The following is a 19,806-nucleotide window of genomic DNA, read 5'->3' as shown; positions in this document are numbered from 1 at the left end:
CTCAAAAAAAGTGAAGAGGAATTGATTCCTGAACATTGTCACTATTTATGAAAACTCAAAAAAAATGAATAAATGAGTTGCCAATCAGTTACTTTTTTGTGTTATAAATTTGTTTGATTATTCACTTTCCATTCATCMTTCTTCAACTATTATATCATTAGAATATCAAATTTCAATCTTCTTTCCTTCATTCATCCAAGGTATGTATTATTTTCTAAATACTTAGCATATATTGATATGAAACATCATATATAGCATCATATTTATATAATTTATCTTATGATTTATTGTGCAGTTACATTTTGATATACTTATCATMATGAATCTAGGCGGTCCGCCTACAGGTACTAGTTTTCTAGATCTTCTTCGTAATTTTGAGACCAATCCCTCAAATGTACCACTTACTGGAAGGCATGGCATGGTCGGAGGAAAGCCATAGAGACTATCTATGGAACTTGGGAAAGTAACTTTGCTGAGTTGCCTAAGTACATTACAGCTTTGAAGTCTTCAAATCCTAACACGGTTGTGAATTGGTTTCATAATCCGAACGGATCATCAGATGTGGTGACATTCAAGTATGTTTTTTGGGCTTTTGGACCTGCTATTAATGCATTTCATCATTGTCGACCTGTTATTTCTGTTGATGGCTGTCATTTGAAAGGTTCATACAGGGGAAAAATGCTTGTTGCGGTCACAAAAGACGCTAATAATAACATATTGCAGCTTGTCGTCAATTTAATTATATAAATTGATAATAATACGTAAATTACATAAATTTAAAAATAATACGTAAATTTTAACATATATAATAAATTAATACATAATATATAATAAGGGTTAAATATAAAATTTTACAAAATAAATGATATAAATAAAAATGAAAATGTAAGTTGAAAGGTAAAAATTGTAAATATAGAAAATCAGATTTTTTTTAAATGAGTGGGTCCCACACAAACTAACCTATTTCTACCAACAAAAATAAAACTAACCTATTTTTACAAACTTTTTTCAAAACCAACCCATTTTTGCAAAAAACTCCAGTGAATCCTGTCTGGGTATCATAAATTAATTGCCTTTACCTTCAAATGATGCAACTTCATTTTTACGAAATCTTCTATTGCTTTACCAAGACTTGCAACAACATTCAACATATATATATATATATATATATATATATATATATATATATATATATATTGTTGTATATGATGTTATATTGGTTTGTAGACTAAATAATCTTATCCGGCAAGTAAGTAATAGTATTAAATTTTATCAATAAACGTTTATTGAATAAGTGTTTAGTAAACGACGCCTAAATGAATTATATTTAATTATTAATGCATCCTACTGTTTAAAATTTTTAATACATGAGTTGCATTAATTAGTTTCTTATATATTTTTAACACGATTTTCTTGTTTGTAGAAAATACGGCTACATGCAAGCCGAGTGAATGTCTAGAAGGCTAGAATCTCAAGTCTCGACCTTCTTTCATACGTTGGTTTGTGAAGATCCCATGAAGCATGACAATATTTGAAATTTTAATTATGCATTGTTTGGCAAACATAAACTAGCTTAACACTACTTGGAGTAGCGCTTTAGCAACTTATTGTGATTTTTTTTTCAATTGTAGCTCTCATTAATATTAATTTATAGTTTATTATAAACGAATATTAATTACTAATAAATATTAAATAAAAATAAACTATACTAAATGAATGTTAACTATTAGTTATAAATTAATTTTAATTATACACTATACGCTATACATTATATATTAATATTATTTATTTACAGTAATATTAAACATGTCAATTGGTTTATAACTATTATGTAATATATTTAGTTATCAAAAAAGTAAATATAAAAGTTTTAAATTGTTCTATATAAATTACTTAGTTTATTTTATATATATAATAGAAATGTGTTAAATGATTTTAATTTAATTTAATTATTAATTATATATTTTTTTAAATTATGTTAATTATAATATGTGAGGTTGACACTCTTGGTCACTTGGTCCCAATCGGATCTATAAGAGTTTATATGTAACATTTTGTAGAAAGGTGAGAGGATGAATACAAACACAATAACTTATCTAAACAATCAAGGAAACACGCAAATTACAGATGGCAAGAAAAAAAACTTCCTTCAAGAAATAGGTTAAGAAGTATTGTGCACTTCACTTGTTATAGTGGAAGACTTTTTCTTAGATAGAGAGCTTAGAGGGAGGAGTATATTCTTTGGTAAGATCTTCAAGCAAGGATGCTTGGATTTGATATTAGAGAGGATATCTGAGAAGAAAGAACTACTCAACTATTTATATCTATTGCATTAAATACAATTCAAATGGTGCAAAGCATGTGGCAAACTTCAAAAGTGAGCTTGTCCTTTATTGCATATATACAGTCTTTTGGTCGTATATGAATAGTCATCTTTCATAGAGTAGGTAAGCACGTTTGGAGACAATAAAGTGATTCCGTACATACTTTACTTTGAAAGGTATTGGTTTGTCCTTTGTGTGTAGAAGGACAAGACAAAAACTAATCATGTTCAACAAGATTCATTTGATCGCTGACACTGGAATGACGCTGAAGGACTCATTAGTGTCGTTGAATCTTGTTAGATTTCACACTTGTGTCGACGAGTTTGTTATCACTGAAAACCGCATCAGATCACGAACTTGCAAGTCTCTATCTTCAGCTTCTATCTTTGATATCATTGAAGGTTCTATGGTGTGAGTTTTATCTTCCTAATAAATATTGATCTCTGAACGAATTACAATACAAGTTCAGCGATCACTGAACAGACTCAATGATTATCACTGAAGCTAAATACATAGATAGTACACTTCGATAAATAAAAGGATCATCATCAAATCACTGAGAGAGAGGATCAACAGATACTTTTATGTATATTCATATTATATCTGATGGTTATTTAAAATCACAAATTAATAGGTTTTACCTAGAATTCGTTTAACAAATCTAAAAATATAATAATCAATTTGAATTTTTTTAGTCAACGTATTATATTATTTATTTATTTTTATCATCTTCTAGGTGTTGATTAACATATTATATTTTTAAAGATTTATTTTAATTATATTGTAAAATATTGTAATTGATTAATTTTTCAAGATATCATTTTTGGTTATTTTACATGTTTATAAGCTAATTTTTGTCAAACATAATTTGTTCATCAGCTATCATATAGTTTATCAGTCATAAGCTAGCTTATCAACGAGTTTGCCAAACATTTCCTTAGTGTTGCTACTTTTTAAGGATTGCAATCGCAGGTTTTATATTATGTTGGACTACAAGTTGTTTGAATGCTTTTGTTGTATTACTTTCTATTGGACAACATGTTATTCACTTGTGTGGAGTGTCGACAACATGTTTCTTTTCACTTTGCGTCTGTGTGGATAGCAGGTTTGAGGTTTTTTATTTGCTTATATGGACAACGGGTTTCTATTCACTCTGTGTCTGTGTGGATAACAGATTTGAGGTTTTTATTTACTTATATGGACTATGGGTGGACTTGGTACGGTACCAATTTTTTCTCTAATATCGTATACCAACAAATTATAATTGGTATGAAAACTCTTATAGACTTATACCATGTATCAATCAACTGTATTTTGTACAGTAATCTCTATCGAAATCGAACTTGTGAGGCATCTATTTGTGTCAGGGGCCCTGGATATGTAACTGGTCAAGATACTCGCCATCTATTTTCATTGTTCAACTCTTTAACAACACGAAAGGTTTAATTAGTACCAACTTTTTTATGTTGGTACAAGTTATGTACAAACTTCATGTTACATACGAAAATTTTCCAGTTTTTTTTTTTTCAAAATATAAGTGAAAATTTTGAGTTTTCAGGTAACACATGTGATGTTTAACGCGTTTTTAATAAAACATCAAACATTCAAATGTTTAAATAAAATAATTAAAGTTGCAAGGTTTAATATCAACTACATAAAAAATACACAAAATAAATAAAAAATAAATAAGTTGGTACCATGGTACTACTGTGGTATGCAACTTTCAATATCGTGTACCAACCAAGTTTGCAAGATACTACCAATCGGTACCAATTTAATTGGTAATTTGGTACACATGTCGGTTGGTTTGGTTTGGTACAAAATTGTCATCACTAAATATGGACAAGAGTTGGTTGTTATTCACTTATTTGGAAAGCATGTTTGAATTAAATTATTCGGATAGCAAGTTATACTTATGTTAATGAATTTGTAATTATAATTTCAACTTTTTTGAGTTGTTGATACAAAACCGTACCAACCAAAAAAAGTTGGTTGGTATCAAATAGAGTTGATTGGTACATAATATAAATATTATGCATCAATTATAATTGGTTAGTATTGAAAGGAAAATCATTATACATCTTTTATCATCAAATATGTTATGTTCTCTCCATTGTCTCCGTAGCTTATTGAAACTAACAAATTATTTATTAAACAAACAAATATTTAGAAAAAATAAATTTTATTCCAAATCCCAAAAACAAATATTCTAAATTCTCCCAATTTCAGATATTTCAACGAAATTCAAATTCCTCAAAAACATTTCATCAAACCAAAATGAATCCTTAGGGGCATTTGGTATGATGGAATGATTTTGAGGCATTTGGATTTTGTGAAATAATTTGAAATATTTGATTTTTGTTTGTTTTGTAGGATTTGAAATGAATTTAAGTTATATTTTTTGTTAATAGTTTATAAAAACAAATTATAAATAATTATACAAATGAAATGAAGTTGTATTAATTGATTATTAGAAAATAGATATTTTTTACATATTTTAAAACATTATTACATACAAATCTCATGAAATACCAAATATTCTCATGTGATTTCAAAATTATATATTCGTAGGATTTCAATAAAATACTGGGATTTCAAGTTCTAGAAATTTGTCAAACCAAAACTAAGATGAAATGGAATTCATTTTCTAATCCCTCTGAAATTTAATCCAATCCCAACAAACCAAATGGGTCTTTGGGGCCTATTTAGTTTGACAAATATTTTGGAGGGATTTGGATTTCGTAGAATAATTTAGAATTGGGTGTATTTAGAATTAAAATGATTTGAAATTTTTGGATGTGTTTGGTTTTTAGAATTTGGAATTGAATTAATTTCATTATTTTATAAAGAAAAATTATAAAATTAATTAGATTCTCTTTTTATTAATTTATTATTACAAGACAAGTGTTTTTAACATATTTTAAAACACTATTAGAAATAAAATATATGAAATTTTACGAAATACCAACTGCCCTCATTGGATTTTTAAATCTCATGTTTGTGGAATTCAATGAAATCAATCCATGCAATCATTCAAACCAAAAGCGAGATTGACATGTAATTAAATCCTCAATTCTACAAATCAAATGGGACCATAGTTTTTATTATTATCCGCGGGCAGATAACGGGATGGAGATGTAAATGAGGGATGGGAAGGTTACACTTACATGAACAGTTTCTTGTGCTCTTTAATTACTTTCGGTACCTTTTATTGATGGAAAAAATTAAATATTATTTATCTATCTTAAATATTAGACCGAAAAGAATTCTTCAAATTTTGGGATTTCGATATTATTTTCTTTATTTTATTAGACATTTTAACATAACGGTTGATAACGCTTCAATCTTAATTTCAATCTTCTAAATTATAAATTAAATTAAATTAAAATTAGAAGAAAAATACTTTTATCTTAAATTTTACAAAGAAACGATGACGTTTCTAAAATTTAGTGTGAAATAAAAGTTACAATTCTACCTACTTGTATAAATATCAACAGAAAATATAATCATAAGAATGTTTGTGATTCAACTTTAGCATCCAATAATTGTTACATCAAACACTCAACAAAATATAATATAACATTCCAGATCAACCGTATCAGATATTGTCCATATATTTAGATTCACGTTTTTTAAACGCGTTTGATAGAAGAGGCAACCTTTGTTCCTCTTCCCAACCAATGTAGGATCTTACAGATTATTGTTCCACGTTTCATATGACTTTTATATGAAACAAAACAAAGTGGAACAAACGTGTTACACCCCTAACCCATGGAAAAAGGTGAAACAAATATATATGTACTAGCAAAATAATGCTGAATTCTATTCTAAAACATCAAATACGTCTTCCTCTATAAATTCAATTTATCGTATTTTTATGATTTTATCTTCTTTAAACTTTCAGTATTTTTATACGTTTTTTATATTTTGATTAACTTTGCAATTTATTAAATATTGATAATAATATAAAAAAAATGTATAAAATAAAATTTGGAAATTAATAAACATCAGTAATAATATATTTCATTATAAAAGATATTTTAAGAAGTCCAAAATTTTGTTAGAAAAGTGATTTATTTGAACAAGTAATTTTCAAACCCAAGTTGATCTCACTCAACACAAGATTTGCTGAACTTAAACAGACTCCGCTCCTTGAAAACTTTGAGTTGAATAGAAGCAGATACTTTTCCAGAGCCCAACATATTCATACATCATACGTTAATAACTCTTACATTAAAAAGATGCTGACACCCAAAAACAAACTTATAAAACTTGAATTTTAAATTTTAATGCAAATTGATATTCTCAAGTTCGAGCCCATGGCTCGACTCTTTGTTCGCAACAAAACATACATTTCTCATACATTGGGTACGAATGTGTTCATTCCAAGTTCCAACCATGGGCAAAGGTTCTTTTCTCTTATTCCAGTATCTTTAAAGCAAAACGAATCCTACCCAGAGCTCATGCTCAGCTCATTTGTATTGATGGGTAAAATCATCTTTGTAAACAAATATCAAATATGGAAATCAAGATTGCCTGCCAACTAGGTCAGATTGGATGAAAAATCACAAAAAGAAACCTCAAAACTCATCTGCCTTAATTTTCCATTTGTTTCTCCACATCAATGTCTCCCATACCTGTATCTTCTTCCTCTTCACTGTCATCATCTCCCTCCACTTCTTCGTTGGCTTGACTTAGCTTCGCCATACGTTCCGCAAGTAATATATCCTCACGTTCACTCACCTGCACACAAGGGCCATGTTTACATACATATGAAAAACCCATTACTCGATTCATATAATTGAATCATGAATCTTAGAAGACCAACATATTAGTCTCCTTGAAAAGAAATTCACATAAATCCTGTTTGACCTCTATTAGGAGTTCTTGGAGACGTAAGAGTAGTGTAGCATACTATGTGTAGGGACTTGAACCATATATGATTGGGAAGAAGGGTATCTAACTTCCAGGGGAAGCTTTATGCAGAAAGCCAGGGTTTTTCAAACCATAATCCTTCCGTCTATTAGAAGTCCCTCCCAAACAAAAACTTTCTCAATCTATAGAGATGGATCAATCCACACAAACAGCTTTATCCATACAGGACTTCATGGAAAATCGACCAAACAGCCCCTTACTTCTGATAATGTTTTAATGTTTTCTAGTATTGGTTCTGCTTTTCATTTTCTCAATTATGACTCAATTACATTAGAGAAAAAGCGCTTGGCATTTCACTCTTTGTTGTAGGGTTGTCACGGATTGGCCGGCCATACGGATCTTTTTTCTTCCATGGCCAGCTCAACAAAGGGGCAGGCTAGAAAGCATACGATCTGAGACCCTTACCTAAAGCCAGTAGGGTGGAAAGAGGGTCTTAGAGAGCTGCTAGATGAGATAAAGCATGTCAGTAAGCGATTGAGGGACGGCTCTCAATGACCTCATTTTGGTAGCATCTCAAGAGCTTGTAACTCTACTTTAATTAAAGGCGGCCAAATAAAACTACGTTGAATTTTGAGGCATATGGGGCATTTAAATGGAAGGCCAATATTGCAAGCAAAATAAGTTAGAAGGTGACACTTACTGCTCTGGGTGCTTCCTTTACTGTAAGTTTTCCCTTGTGATGCTCTATTTCTTGGGTACAAGCAGCAATTGCTTTAGTAAGAACTGAAATTCCTTGCTCCTGGGAAGTACAATCAAAGCATATAAAGTCATTTATAAATGTAAACTAAAGGAAGGAAAACAATATATTAATAAACCAAAATCTAGCATCTAATGACTTGCAATTGAAAGATTTATGCCACCTATGCATTATATAAAAAACCCTCATCTTGGAACACCATTGAGATATCTCAATAGGCTAGAACTATTACACTTAAAATCCTTATGTGTGCAATTCCAATAGAAAGCAGAGTATCGATCAAGTTGATAAACCCATGACTAGAATATATGCAACCAAAGATTTCACGACCAGCTTGGAAGGTGAGCAGAAAAAACAGAGAGCTGATGGAGAATTATATCCTTTACAACATTTGATTTCATGAGTTCAATAGTATAGCTAGATCTGACAACAGCATTTCCCCAAATATTGGTTTTTGAGTGAGCTGAATTGCAAAAATAAAGCTGGTCCTATAGTTACTCCCACAAGTATGTTCACCCAATTGTTAGAATTGGCAAAATGTTCCAAAGATAACCAAACCAAAGACCCTGGTATATCCCATCTGAAGGTGGTCTTAGGGGGAGGGGGTGAGATGTACGGAGACCTGAATTCCACACAAAAAAAGGTAGAGCGGCTGCCAAAGATGGATAAGCTAACCAGTTGTGGATCTCAAATGGGAAGGATGAAGTGGACAAACAAATAACAAGATTAAACAAGTATGCTACAGTAACATGAGGATGGTCTGCTCTTGGGAACAATGAAAACTAAAGTTTCAGCTCCTCCTCGCTAAGTTAGACAGCATGGCTGATGAAGTCATGGAGGCACCGCAAATTGTGAGCTGCAATAAATCTATTGGCTGAGTGCACGCTGCCTTCAGTCTGAACCTATTAATCCCTGAGACATCTTTAAGAAGTATTAGACAACAAAATATTTCGTGTGGCAAATTTGACAAAGAAACTATTGGACATATCCCCCGATCCACTACCAAATCCCCTGCCAGAACTCAAAACACCCCATGCTATAGCCTCTCCCAAGACATCCTCCTCCTGTTTGACATATTTCATTAAAAATGTCCCAAGTGGAAATGAGACCTTCACACCTTAAGGGAGCTTATATACTAGTAAGCATATAAGAGCAAGTAGGCTAAATCTGAATAGACCCCAAGTTATCCAAAAGCATAGGGCAGACTGAATTTAAGTGCACATGACACACAGCCAAATGGAAGTCGGAACATGTCGAGTGCCCTAACGTTGCATCACAAACAGGGGACTAAACTTGACAGAAAACACCCTACAGGCTTGTTCACTAATTGGTTATAGTACTCATGAAAGGAACGACCACCCCATTAAGCAATGAGATAGGCTGCAGTTATAATAGCGGTGCTAAACTGGAATCGCAGTCAGGTCCCTGATTTGCTATATCAGAAAAACAAGTGGCATAGAACACACAAGAAATAGCGACTCATGTAATAAATAAAGAAAATTGCATCAAAATGCAAAAATAGATGGTTAGAATTTACTAAATTTCCAACTGTACCCTTAATTATGACACATGAATATTCAAGAGATGATGGGATTAAGAACTTCATTAAGGATCAGTTAATAAATAATGTATTAATTATTATATTTCAAAAACTGTGTTTTTTTGTTGACATTTATTTTGGGACGAAGGGAGTAGCAATATTCCAATAAAAGCATAAAGTTTCAACCTCAAAACATATAGTTTTTCCATGATAAAGTGTCAAAACTAAAACTAAAGTCACATCAAATCAAAAAATCAAAAAATCAAAAAATATCGATTTTCACACTGCTATTTGAATCCAAATAGCACCACAGACGGTGTTTCAATGATCTTGAGCCTTGATATTGAAATTTTGTAGTGGTTGATTCAACCGAGATATCACCGATATCCCAATGCGATGGATAGTCCAATTAAGACATGCTACTAGCACTTGAATGGGTAGCCATTAGATCCCACCATGACTTGGTTGTCTAATATGGCATCCCAATATGATAGATATTTTTAATCCCATCGACGCGTGAAGCGCAGATAAGATGTCACTTCCAAGTTCCAATTGCATGTCAATTATGTGTGATCAACACCAAAAGAGTCCTCTAGTCAAGTGATCATAATGGGATCTCGTCTTTAAGTGGTCATGCACAATGATTAGCCACTGAATCCAATTCTAGTCATTTAACCAGTTTGGTATCTTTACTACTTTTGAACCGCACATCCAATCTGGCACCACCAGTTTTTGTGCCTTCCTTTGATTTACCCTTACTTCAAATGAGAGGTCAACAAATAAAGTCAAACACCCAGAAAAATCTAATCCAACCAATACCAATACCAATACCAATACCAAGTTTACAAACATCGAACACCTACAGTGAAGCAAAGAAAAACCAACTAACCAATACAACACTAACCTACACCAGCCGATCAATAGGAAATCTTAAGACTGCCCTCATGCTCACTCACTAAAAAGCTTCAATTCCACTCACCAAAACAACTGACGCAAGCAACAAGGTGACAAACGAAATGCATCATCTCATCCACAAATTGAACGGATGTCCCCATCAAACTAATCAAGCCCTAAAACCAGTAGACCAATTCCTGTCAAACTCACCAGTTCGGTCAAGAAATACCTATCTTTAGGGCAGAAGTTATATCTATGTCCAACTCCCAAACAAAAACAGGGCATGACCATTTAACTGGTGGAGGTTAATTTTTTTGTGTTTAGGATTTTAAAATTTATGCCGATACCATACAAAACGAACCAACGAAACAAAGCAAGAAACCCTAAATATTCTAGAAATATAATTTCATACATGCATCTAACAAGAACATAGTGAGAAATCTCTCTACATAAAGCATATAGTAGCCACATATTACAAACAAAAATAGAAATATATAAATGTAGACAAATAAAAGTTACATAAACTTCTCAAGGCCAACGTTTAAAGTTTAGTAGATAATCCTTCCATCATTCATTCTACAATAATGGTATTGTAATAAGCTGTTAAAAGGTAAATCCATAATTGGGAAGCTTTGAATTATCAGAGTTCCAACTTCAGTAGTTCTGGGCATGAACAAAAAGATCACACCAAAACCTACCAAGAAACATGTAAGGTACAGGACATGCCAATTGGAAGTCATTAGATGACAGTTTATATAGCTTAGCATGTATTGATAACTGAAAAGAAGACCACAAGCAACTAGAACCTCTCAGCTTTCTTCATCATCTTCCCTCTTCACTGCAGCACTTCTTCCCTGCCCTCTTTATGCTTCTTTTCCCAACATCACTTCCACCTCTAACCTCGGTTTTCACTAAACCATCAACCACAGTGCACATCAGAACTACCTCAATACCAACAAACCATGTGCACTGCTAGTAGTCCTACTCAATAATAATACATGCTCGCCTGCTCGGTCTGCAGTTTGCAATTTCACCGAAGTCCAAACCAGCACGATGGTTCGGTCCCAACAATATCCCAAAATCAACTTAACCAAATCATGTGCACCCCAAGTAGTTCCAATGAGTAATATGCACCCAAGAGCACCAAGTAGTCACAGAAACTATTCAATGTTGATACCCGAAAAGAGTTCCAAAAATCTAATTACATTTGATCATTACATAAAAGACGCATTAAGTTGACAATACACTAACCTATTTGCCTATTTTCATCATTTTTACTACTAGAAGGGTACTCGTGCACTACAGCAAGATACATCTCGATTTTAATATTTCATTCTATTTTTTGTTTCTATCGATGTTATACGGTTTTATGTGGTTTTGAGAAAGCAATAATGTCTTTTGAATAAACTATAAATTTAAAGATATCATAAAACTTTGAAAAAGATATAGATGTTAGTATCAAATTAACTATTTAAAAGTTATCTGTTTTGTGTAATTAATTTAATTCAATGTTTTTTATTATAACTTAATTTAGGTTTGATAAATAAGTAATTCAATGTTTTTTATTATAACTTAATTTAGTGGTCCCTGCTTTGTCTGAGGATGTCAAAGATGTATCAAATTAACTATTTAAAAGTATTATGTTACAATGATTATCCTAATTATATTTTAGATTTTTTTTATAATTAAAATGAGATGTTTATCCCGATTATGCGTATCTGTTTTTAGTTACACAAATTCAAACATGGAGTTTTAATAAATTGTACTTACGCACAATTTACTTGTAAACTTGAATTTTAAGTAATATGCATCAATAAACAGTACTCCATGCATAAAAAATGGTTTTTAAGAGTTTCTGTCAAATGCTTTATAATATAGTATAGATTATTGCTTCAGTCCACAAGTTTCACCTACTTTATCATCATTGAAGGGTATTCTTCGCATTTAATTAATAGTTAAACAGTTTGTTAAACTAACAATGGAAAGGATAATAAATCATGTTAGGAATGGACATATCAATTAACTTCAGAAAATCACACCACAAAGTCATAAGAATCAAGCATAATATTTCATTTACCTTATCAAGAGTTTGAGTGATAAGAACATAGGACGGAGGAGCAACCAATTTAATTTTAACAGGGCAGTCGTGATTCCCAGCAGCTTCAGCCTTCCGCATGGCATCCTAAGGAATAGAAAATCATAAAAAGTTTGACTGTTTCACTTGCAACTGCCTTTCAAAATCAAAATTTGTTGAAGTTAAGCCTTTAAATGAGTAGATTAGAGGAGTAGAACAAATAGGAACCTTAATATGAAGAACCCCGTCAAACTCGAAGCATTTCATTTCAATATCTGCCCTGATCTTCAAAGGCTGTGGAGTCATCCTCCTTCTAATGTTCTTTACTAATACATCTTTGACATCCTCAGACAAAGCAGGGACCACTTTTACCACCTACATTACGAGTACTTCTGATGTGATCATCATTGAAGCATACTAGCAGAAGGCAGGCTAAATGATATAAAGCATGCACAAGTTACCTCTTTTCCATCAGAGTCGGTTTCTTTAACTTCACGAGTGAGTGAATTGAGAATGGAGTCAGGATCACTAACAATTAGTTTAAATGCCTGCAAGAAAATAGCAGAAGAATGAGATAAGTGCATTTCCACTGTCCGACAATGAGTGTTAAAGTGTCCTCCGTCTATTTCACAACCCTCACCTCAAAGGCATGCCCATACTTCCGGTACAAAGGCCAACCAACATGAATATACAAATCCTGTCATTGCAAAAATTACAAAATAGCACATGGTTAACATTAAAAAGGCAAAAAAGCGTATATGTAAACCTAGTGCCATCAAAACCCATAAACGAAATCTGTCTTATTCTCAATTATGATAATAACAAATGTTACTGTGTGGTAACATGCATGGATAGCAAGAGTTCTTATATTGTCTACCTCATTGTGCATTAAGAACCCATATCATATATGGTGCATCTCAAAAGGTACACAAACAGCATACCCTGGGGAGGGGGGTCGTAAACTAAAGAACAATTCCATACAACTATACAAGGTCTATCGTCTTTGTTACAACATTCTATTTTTCAACCTTAAAGCTGATTTAACTTGTGTATCATATCCTCGCCACTATATTTGTGATCATATGATATTGTAAGCCATGCAATCAACGACATTAAAGATGTGACAATAGGCCAAGAAGCTATTAAGTACTGACATGCAATGCAAAATCACAGTGGATAGCATTTTCAACATCGATTGTAACAATGATGAATATCACTATGTTCTAATGTGTGCCAATAAGTTGTGTGGCTTGGGTGTATCAAAGCAATTGAGTCAAAAAATAAAACAAATATGCAGAAATCGTCATGGTGTAAGCTCCAAAAGTATCATATGACACTCTAAGAAAAAGATCTCACAGAGTGCAGAACAGATTAGGGTTGAGACCTCTACAAAGTGATATTTTCATATGCCTAGTATATATGTTCCTTTGTTAAAGCAATTAATTCAATTATTCAAGGAACAAGTGGACTACCACCAATTTAGATTTCTCAACTGCGGGCTTGCAACTGCAATTTTTAGAAAGACAGAACTGAAAAAATAAACATGCCGCTTATAACTTCAGACTAGTGTAGTTGTAAAATTGGTGATGGATTCCTATAACAACAACATGTTAGCAATAAATGCACCCCATTGCATAGCCCCCAAACTCTAGAATAACAAGTGTTCCTCTTACAACATGACGGAATTTTTGAGTAAAAATTGCATGATGGTCAATAAACAAACCTTTCAAATATCTATCATATTACCAATTCTACATACCGATGAGTTTGTTAATTGATTGACACAATGTCATAAACCAACAAAATATCCGTGGTAGTGACGTTAATTATTAAACATAAAAGATGATACATTTAAAAAGCATAAAGATGTATATCCTGAAGGTCAAACATAATGAAGAAGGAATTCTTTATTTCAAAACCCTAAAGGAAAAGTAAGAACCTAAGCTTAAGATATAATGAACCAGAGTATCGAGTGCAGCAGGACTGAAGAACCCCGCTCCTTCATATGTTATTTTTGGAGGAGAGATAACTCTATCAGTTAACATCTAAACTGAGAAAAAGAAAATGCAATATAAATTATTATTACGATAATTTATATTCATAGAACAAGGATAAAAAACAGTCGATAGCTTTAACACTTGTGGTTTTCTACACCTCGAGATAGTTGGATACTGAAGCAGCTAACTATGCAAAGAAAAGCTTGAAAAGATAATGGAGCAGAAAGCAAATTATTCAAACCCTTATAACTCCTAGTGTTATGGTCTGATGCTCGATCTCAATATGATTGATTGCACTGTATATTATGCCCAACGCTTTTCTTGAACGTCATCCCATTGCTGGAATAAGAAATATTTATATAATAACCCTTTGATTAACTTCCTATAAGTGTTGTTTTATTAAGTTAATAAAGCCTTAACGAAGTACATTCTATTAAGCCAGCTTTTCTTGCTACTGCTTCATATTCATAAATTATGCGCAACGTGATCCTTGAACTTCTTCCATCTCTAGAATAAACATATCCAATATAATGCCCCTTCGGTTAACATCCTATAAGTGTTCTTTTATTGAACTTCTAAGTCCTACTTAAAATTAAGAGTTTCATGAAGTGAAAAGAACCCCAAAAGGTTAACAAACTAATTGAATAACTCTACCACCTATTCACCATCTCGTGGGTTGCTTGCGATGCTGCATTGCTGCTGAATTCAGGTCGACAGCAAACAACAAAAATTCTGATGCATAAACTTTCTGTGTCAACTAGACAACACCATGAAAGTGGCAACTAGTGCACTTACAAGTATCCATGTACCATGGTTAGGGTTTATGTCCTTATACGATGTGATTAAATGCACTGTCAAAACAAAATACAGAAATATCTATCCATCCAAATCCAATAACATAAAACCACCCGTACTTACCTCAAGATCAAGCTCCATAGTTTCGGCAACATGGCGCATAATAGAGTGAACAAGCTTACTCTTATTATACCTATCTTCACAAATCTGAATGTCCTCTTCAGAAACCCTCCTTTTGCTAAGATTAACATAGCCTTTATCTTCGTCTACGTGAAGCACCATAACAGGTTCAATGCGCCCCACTTTAATCAAACTATTGATACTACGAATTCGACGTCGCGACAACTCGGACAAAAGAATCATGCCCTCAATGTTGTTGTACTCGAGAAGCGAAACGTACGCACACATCTCGCCAATGCTTTTGACTTGAATCATCACCGCCATGTCAACTTCAGGAAAGCGGACTTCGTACATGCGACACTCAAGATTGGGGGAATTGGAAGCCATGATTGTGAAAGGATTTTGGTTGGGAGTCGCTAGGGTTTTGAGTGAGATTGGCCCGGACTCCTGTGAATCGTAGACTGATCAGAAGGCGAGAGAAATTGCTGAGACTAGAAAAGATTTTCAGAGCTCGCTGTGTCTAGGGTTTTATGAAGGGTTTGGACCTTGGATATCCAGACTTGGAGAATATGGATTTCTTGTTATTTCACATGGAACATATGTCAGAGAATACATGGATAATATTTATAAGAACATGTCTCCTAATATTCCCCCTCAAGTTAGAGCATCAAAAGTTACGAATTCCCGGCATACAATATAGGCGTATCGGATGGTCATGAGAAATCCCGAAGCAAGCCAAAAGGGACTTTAACCACTTTGAATGTGCATGTAGTACTTGCCACATACTGATATTTAGCCTCTACCGATGATCCATAAATAGTGGATTACGAATTCGTTTTCCAATGAATAGGAGACATGCCAATAAAGACAAAATACCCCTTTAACGATCCACAAGTCAAAGCGCAAGTCGCCCAATCACTATTAATGTTGAAAGAGGACATGCACCGAGTAATCCTACCTCGCTAGGAATGTCCAATGCATATTTCCTATGTGACAAAAACAAACCCTTATTGCCGTAAGCCACCTCTATCCCATGAAAATACTTGAGAACACCCAAAGTCTTTCAAATGAAATTTCTCACTAAGATGGGTCTTGAACTTTGCGATAGCCGAGGGAGCAGAACCCTTGACAATTATGTCATCCATGCAATAACATGCAAAATAACTCCCTGTTTTGAGTAAGTGAACAAAAAGTAGTCAACATACGATTGTTTGAATCCTATATCTCTCAATGCATTTGTGAGCTTAGCAAACCAATCACAGGGTGCTTATCGAAGACTGGTGCTCATTGGTGCTATCTGAATGATACTTCAACTTGAAGTTGGAGGCGGTTTTGTGTGGGGGCTGGTTGAAGTTGCCGATAATCGAAGCTTGTCCTTTGCTACAATATATACAGTTGCATCGGAACCTGCATCCATGGAAACGAATGTCTATGACATGGCTGAGGACATCAAGCTCCTCCTCCCGAGAGATATTCCCAAATCTTCATGTCACAAAGAAATGACCAAAATAGCTTATCTCCTCAATTGATCAACAGAGATGTTCCTTTTCGAGCAAAGGTTTTTGCTCAAACAACCGATCCTGATTGAATTGGAACAGTTGTTATGATTCGACATCCAATAAATTATTTTGTTTTGATCAGTTCCCCACCCCTCAATTTCACCCTAAGACGAAAAGTTGATTCAAATATTGAAGGTATGGGGGTTCAAGAAAGTTGTTGGACAACTCAAATTGGTCGAACCAAGTCAAAATGGATCTGTTTTAGCCGGTTTGAGCGGCCTGGCAGTCCGGCTCGGTTTGAAAATTAGCTAAATTGCTCGGCCAGGTCTTATTTGCGGCTTCAACGTTTTTTGAGCAGTTTGGACCGAACAGACCGTAAAAAAAATACACATATATTAATTTATATTTAATTTTCAAGTCATTAGTTCAACTTTACAACACGACTAAAAAACATTCGTCCAAAACGTTATGTTTTTAGTTTTCATTTCTCAATTGATCGCGTCATCTAAATTGGCGAAATTCCGATCTCCGTCAAAAATCAAATTCAAAATTCCAGATTGTCATTCGACTTGCTCAATATTTGTCCAAAATTCCAACCATTATTAGTGGATTTGTTTAACATTTTTTCAAAGTGCTCAATGTTTTTTAGTTATAGAGATAAAGGGTTGGGTCCTGACAAGAACGAGAGTTAAGTGAGAAGCATAAGAAGTGATTTCCTCTATTGGATGTACATTAGTATGAGATGTACCAAATCAATTATCGTATCAAGCGTGATTCATGAATGCGTTTGAGATTAAAGGTGATAAAGAGTCCAGATCCCTTTTACGCTTCTCACCTTAATTATCTTTCTCACCTTAACTCTCTTTCTTACACGATCTTTCACTTACATATAGATGAATCTTTTATAACTCATTAACCTATTTTTTAATAATGTTAGATGTTATTTTTTTAAGTTTAAAGCTCGTAGGAAACCCATACCACCTAAACCAGACAGACTAGACCACCTTTTTGTGGTTTGGTTTGACCGGTTTGGTCGCTTGTTGCCAAACCGTTCGGTTTGAAAAGTTTGTTAAAATGTCATTGCGATTTGTTTTAATTTTTTTTTTTGGGGGGGGGGGGGGGGGAAAACCAAACCAGACCACGAGTGCCTCTAATCTGATGTGATTGGAGTTCCGTTGGATGTGAATGTGGGTTGATGATGAGATGAGAGTTCTATTGAATATGAATAGAAAAATACCTTGAAACCGTGGGTCAATGATGAGATGAATTTCTATTGAATGTGAAAAAAATAAATACCCATAAATTACTGGTTGATGATGTGAAGAGGGTTTAATTAGATATGGATTTATAAATACCCCAAAATTGATTAAGCAACACTTTTTGTAGTTCAAAGTCTTGTTATCCATTTAGTTTATGTATCACGTTTGCCATCGTTCTCTATAAATTTTTCATGAGGTGATGCCAAAGTCCATCGAAGCGGCAACCATGAAGAGATAGGTGGTTTATTACCGAGCATGCTAGACAAGTTACATGGTTTGAATAGGCTATTACCGCTATTGTTCTATCTTTGTATATTTTCATATTTCGGAATCATTAATAAGTGAAGAATGACTCACTAAACATAAATCATTCCAAACGCGACTTACACAAGTGTGGAAAGTAAAAGGTTTGAGAAATAACACACCAGGTTCAGAGTGATTCACCCAACTTGGTCAATCCATTTCCACAGGTGATTCAGAAAAACAATACGATGCTTAACTGTGCAAACACAAACCGATACCATGAAGTTGTTATTTTGTATCAACATTCTAGTGTCTTGTCTTGAAACAATAACTATATCACTTATCGAGGTATTCATGCATGTAAGTTCCAACGATCACCATCATCAACACAAACTTTGGATTTGTTAATATATGTTTTTTATAAAAAAACATGACTTTTCTCCGATCGGTCTCTTGAAATATAGCTCATAATAACACGCAAGAAGAGAAAGGTGTTCACTCTGAACACAAAAATTGCCTGGATTTCCCAAATCTTAAAAAATTAGAGGAGAGTTCACATGGATGTCGAAGCATTTTTTTTTCTTCTAAATCTTCATATTATTTTTAAATAACATAGTCTGTTAAAAGAAATCAGTTTTCTAAAACGTTTCCCAATGTTTAGATTTTTATAAAGTAGCAAACTAGGATGCTGCATTTTAGTCGAAACTCTTTTTTTATACTTATAAAAAATGTATGATTGAAAATGCAAATAAAAATGATTTGTGAGGTAAAGGGGTAAGAAGATATAGAATTGGGATTTCTAAATGAATTGCTATTTGTTATGTCGCATTACATTTTTTGGTATGCAAATTTATGAAATTATTTATTAAAATAGATATTGATTTAACTAGAAATATAAATTATATTTTGATCATATACTAATAGATAAAAATATAAAACAATTGCTTACAAACTACCTGATACAAATAAATACAAATACAAACTTAATAAAATTTTAAAAAATTATTATATTAATAAATTGATGTTTTGGTATTAAATCATATATATTATTTTACATTTCAATGCAATTATATGGAAACTTGGCCCAAAATCCCGCCCTTATAGTTATATGGTCTAAGGCCCAAATACAAAGATCGGCCCATCAACAGAATACATACACTGGTCAATTGCCATTGCCACCATCCTTTTTACTCTTGTTCGGTTCTGGGTTATACTTCAGAAGGAGATCGTGAGGTCAAAATCAGAATCAATGGCGTCGGGATGGGGGATAACAGGCAACAAAGGGAGGTGCTACGATTTCTGGATGGATTTCAGTGAGTGTATGTCTCGTTGCAGAGAACCCAAAGACTGTTCTCTTCTCCGTGAAGACTATCTCGAGTGTCTTCACCACTCCAAAGAGGTACAATCTTCCGCAATCGAAATCGAATCG

At 33.2% G+C, this 19,806-nt stretch overlaps 2 protein-coding genes across 2 annotated transcripts in view; one reads left to right on the top strand and one right to left on the bottom strand.

Moving 5' to 3' along the window:
- Nucleotides 1-6,607: 6,607 nt before the first annotated feature.
- LOC112501554 (eukaryotic translation initiation factor 2 subunit alpha homolog) lies at nucleotides 6,608-16,010 on the bottom strand. The gene is made up of 7 exons (XM_025105218.1): nucleotides 15,380-16,010; nucleotides 13,105-13,161; nucleotides 12,926-13,012; nucleotides 12,693-12,839; nucleotides 12,468-12,572; nucleotides 7,900-7,998; nucleotides 6,608-7,067 (listed from the first exon to the last, which is right to left on the bottom strand). The coding sequence occupies exons 1-7, from the start codon at nucleotides 15,761-15,763 to the stop codon at nucleotides 6,921-6,923; spliced, it is 1,026 nt and encodes a 341-aa protein (XP_024960986.1). The 5' UTR covers nucleotides 15,764-16,010; the 3' UTR covers nucleotides 6,608-6,920.
- Nucleotides 16,011-19,563: 3,553 nt separating this feature from the next.
- LOC112501546 (NADH dehydrogenase [ubiquinone] iron-sulfur protein 5-B) overlaps nucleotides 19,564-19,806 on the top strand; it is a 4,870-nt gene continuing 4,627 nt past the window's right edge. The window contains exon 1 of the mRNA XM_025105198.1: nucleotides 19,564-19,776. Coding sequence (XP_024960966.1) covers nucleotides 19,627-19,776 — 150 coding nt within the window. The 5' untranslated portion in view covers nucleotides 19,564-19,626. The remainder of the gene's footprint in view (nucleotides 19,777-19,806) is intronic.

The sequence above is a fragment of the Cynara cardunculus genome, unplaced genomic scaffold (assembly GCF_001531365.2).
Source record: "Cynara cardunculus var. scolymus isolate 2C unplaced genomic scaffold, CcrdV1 Un_Scaffold_232, whole genome shotgun sequence".
NCBI classification, from domain to species: Eukaryota; Viridiplantae; Streptophyta; class Magnoliopsida; order Asterales; family Asteraceae; genus Cynara; species Cynara cardunculus.
The sequence above is the reverse complement of the archived record's forward strand: the minus strand, read 5'-3'. Positions and strand labels throughout refer to the sequence as shown.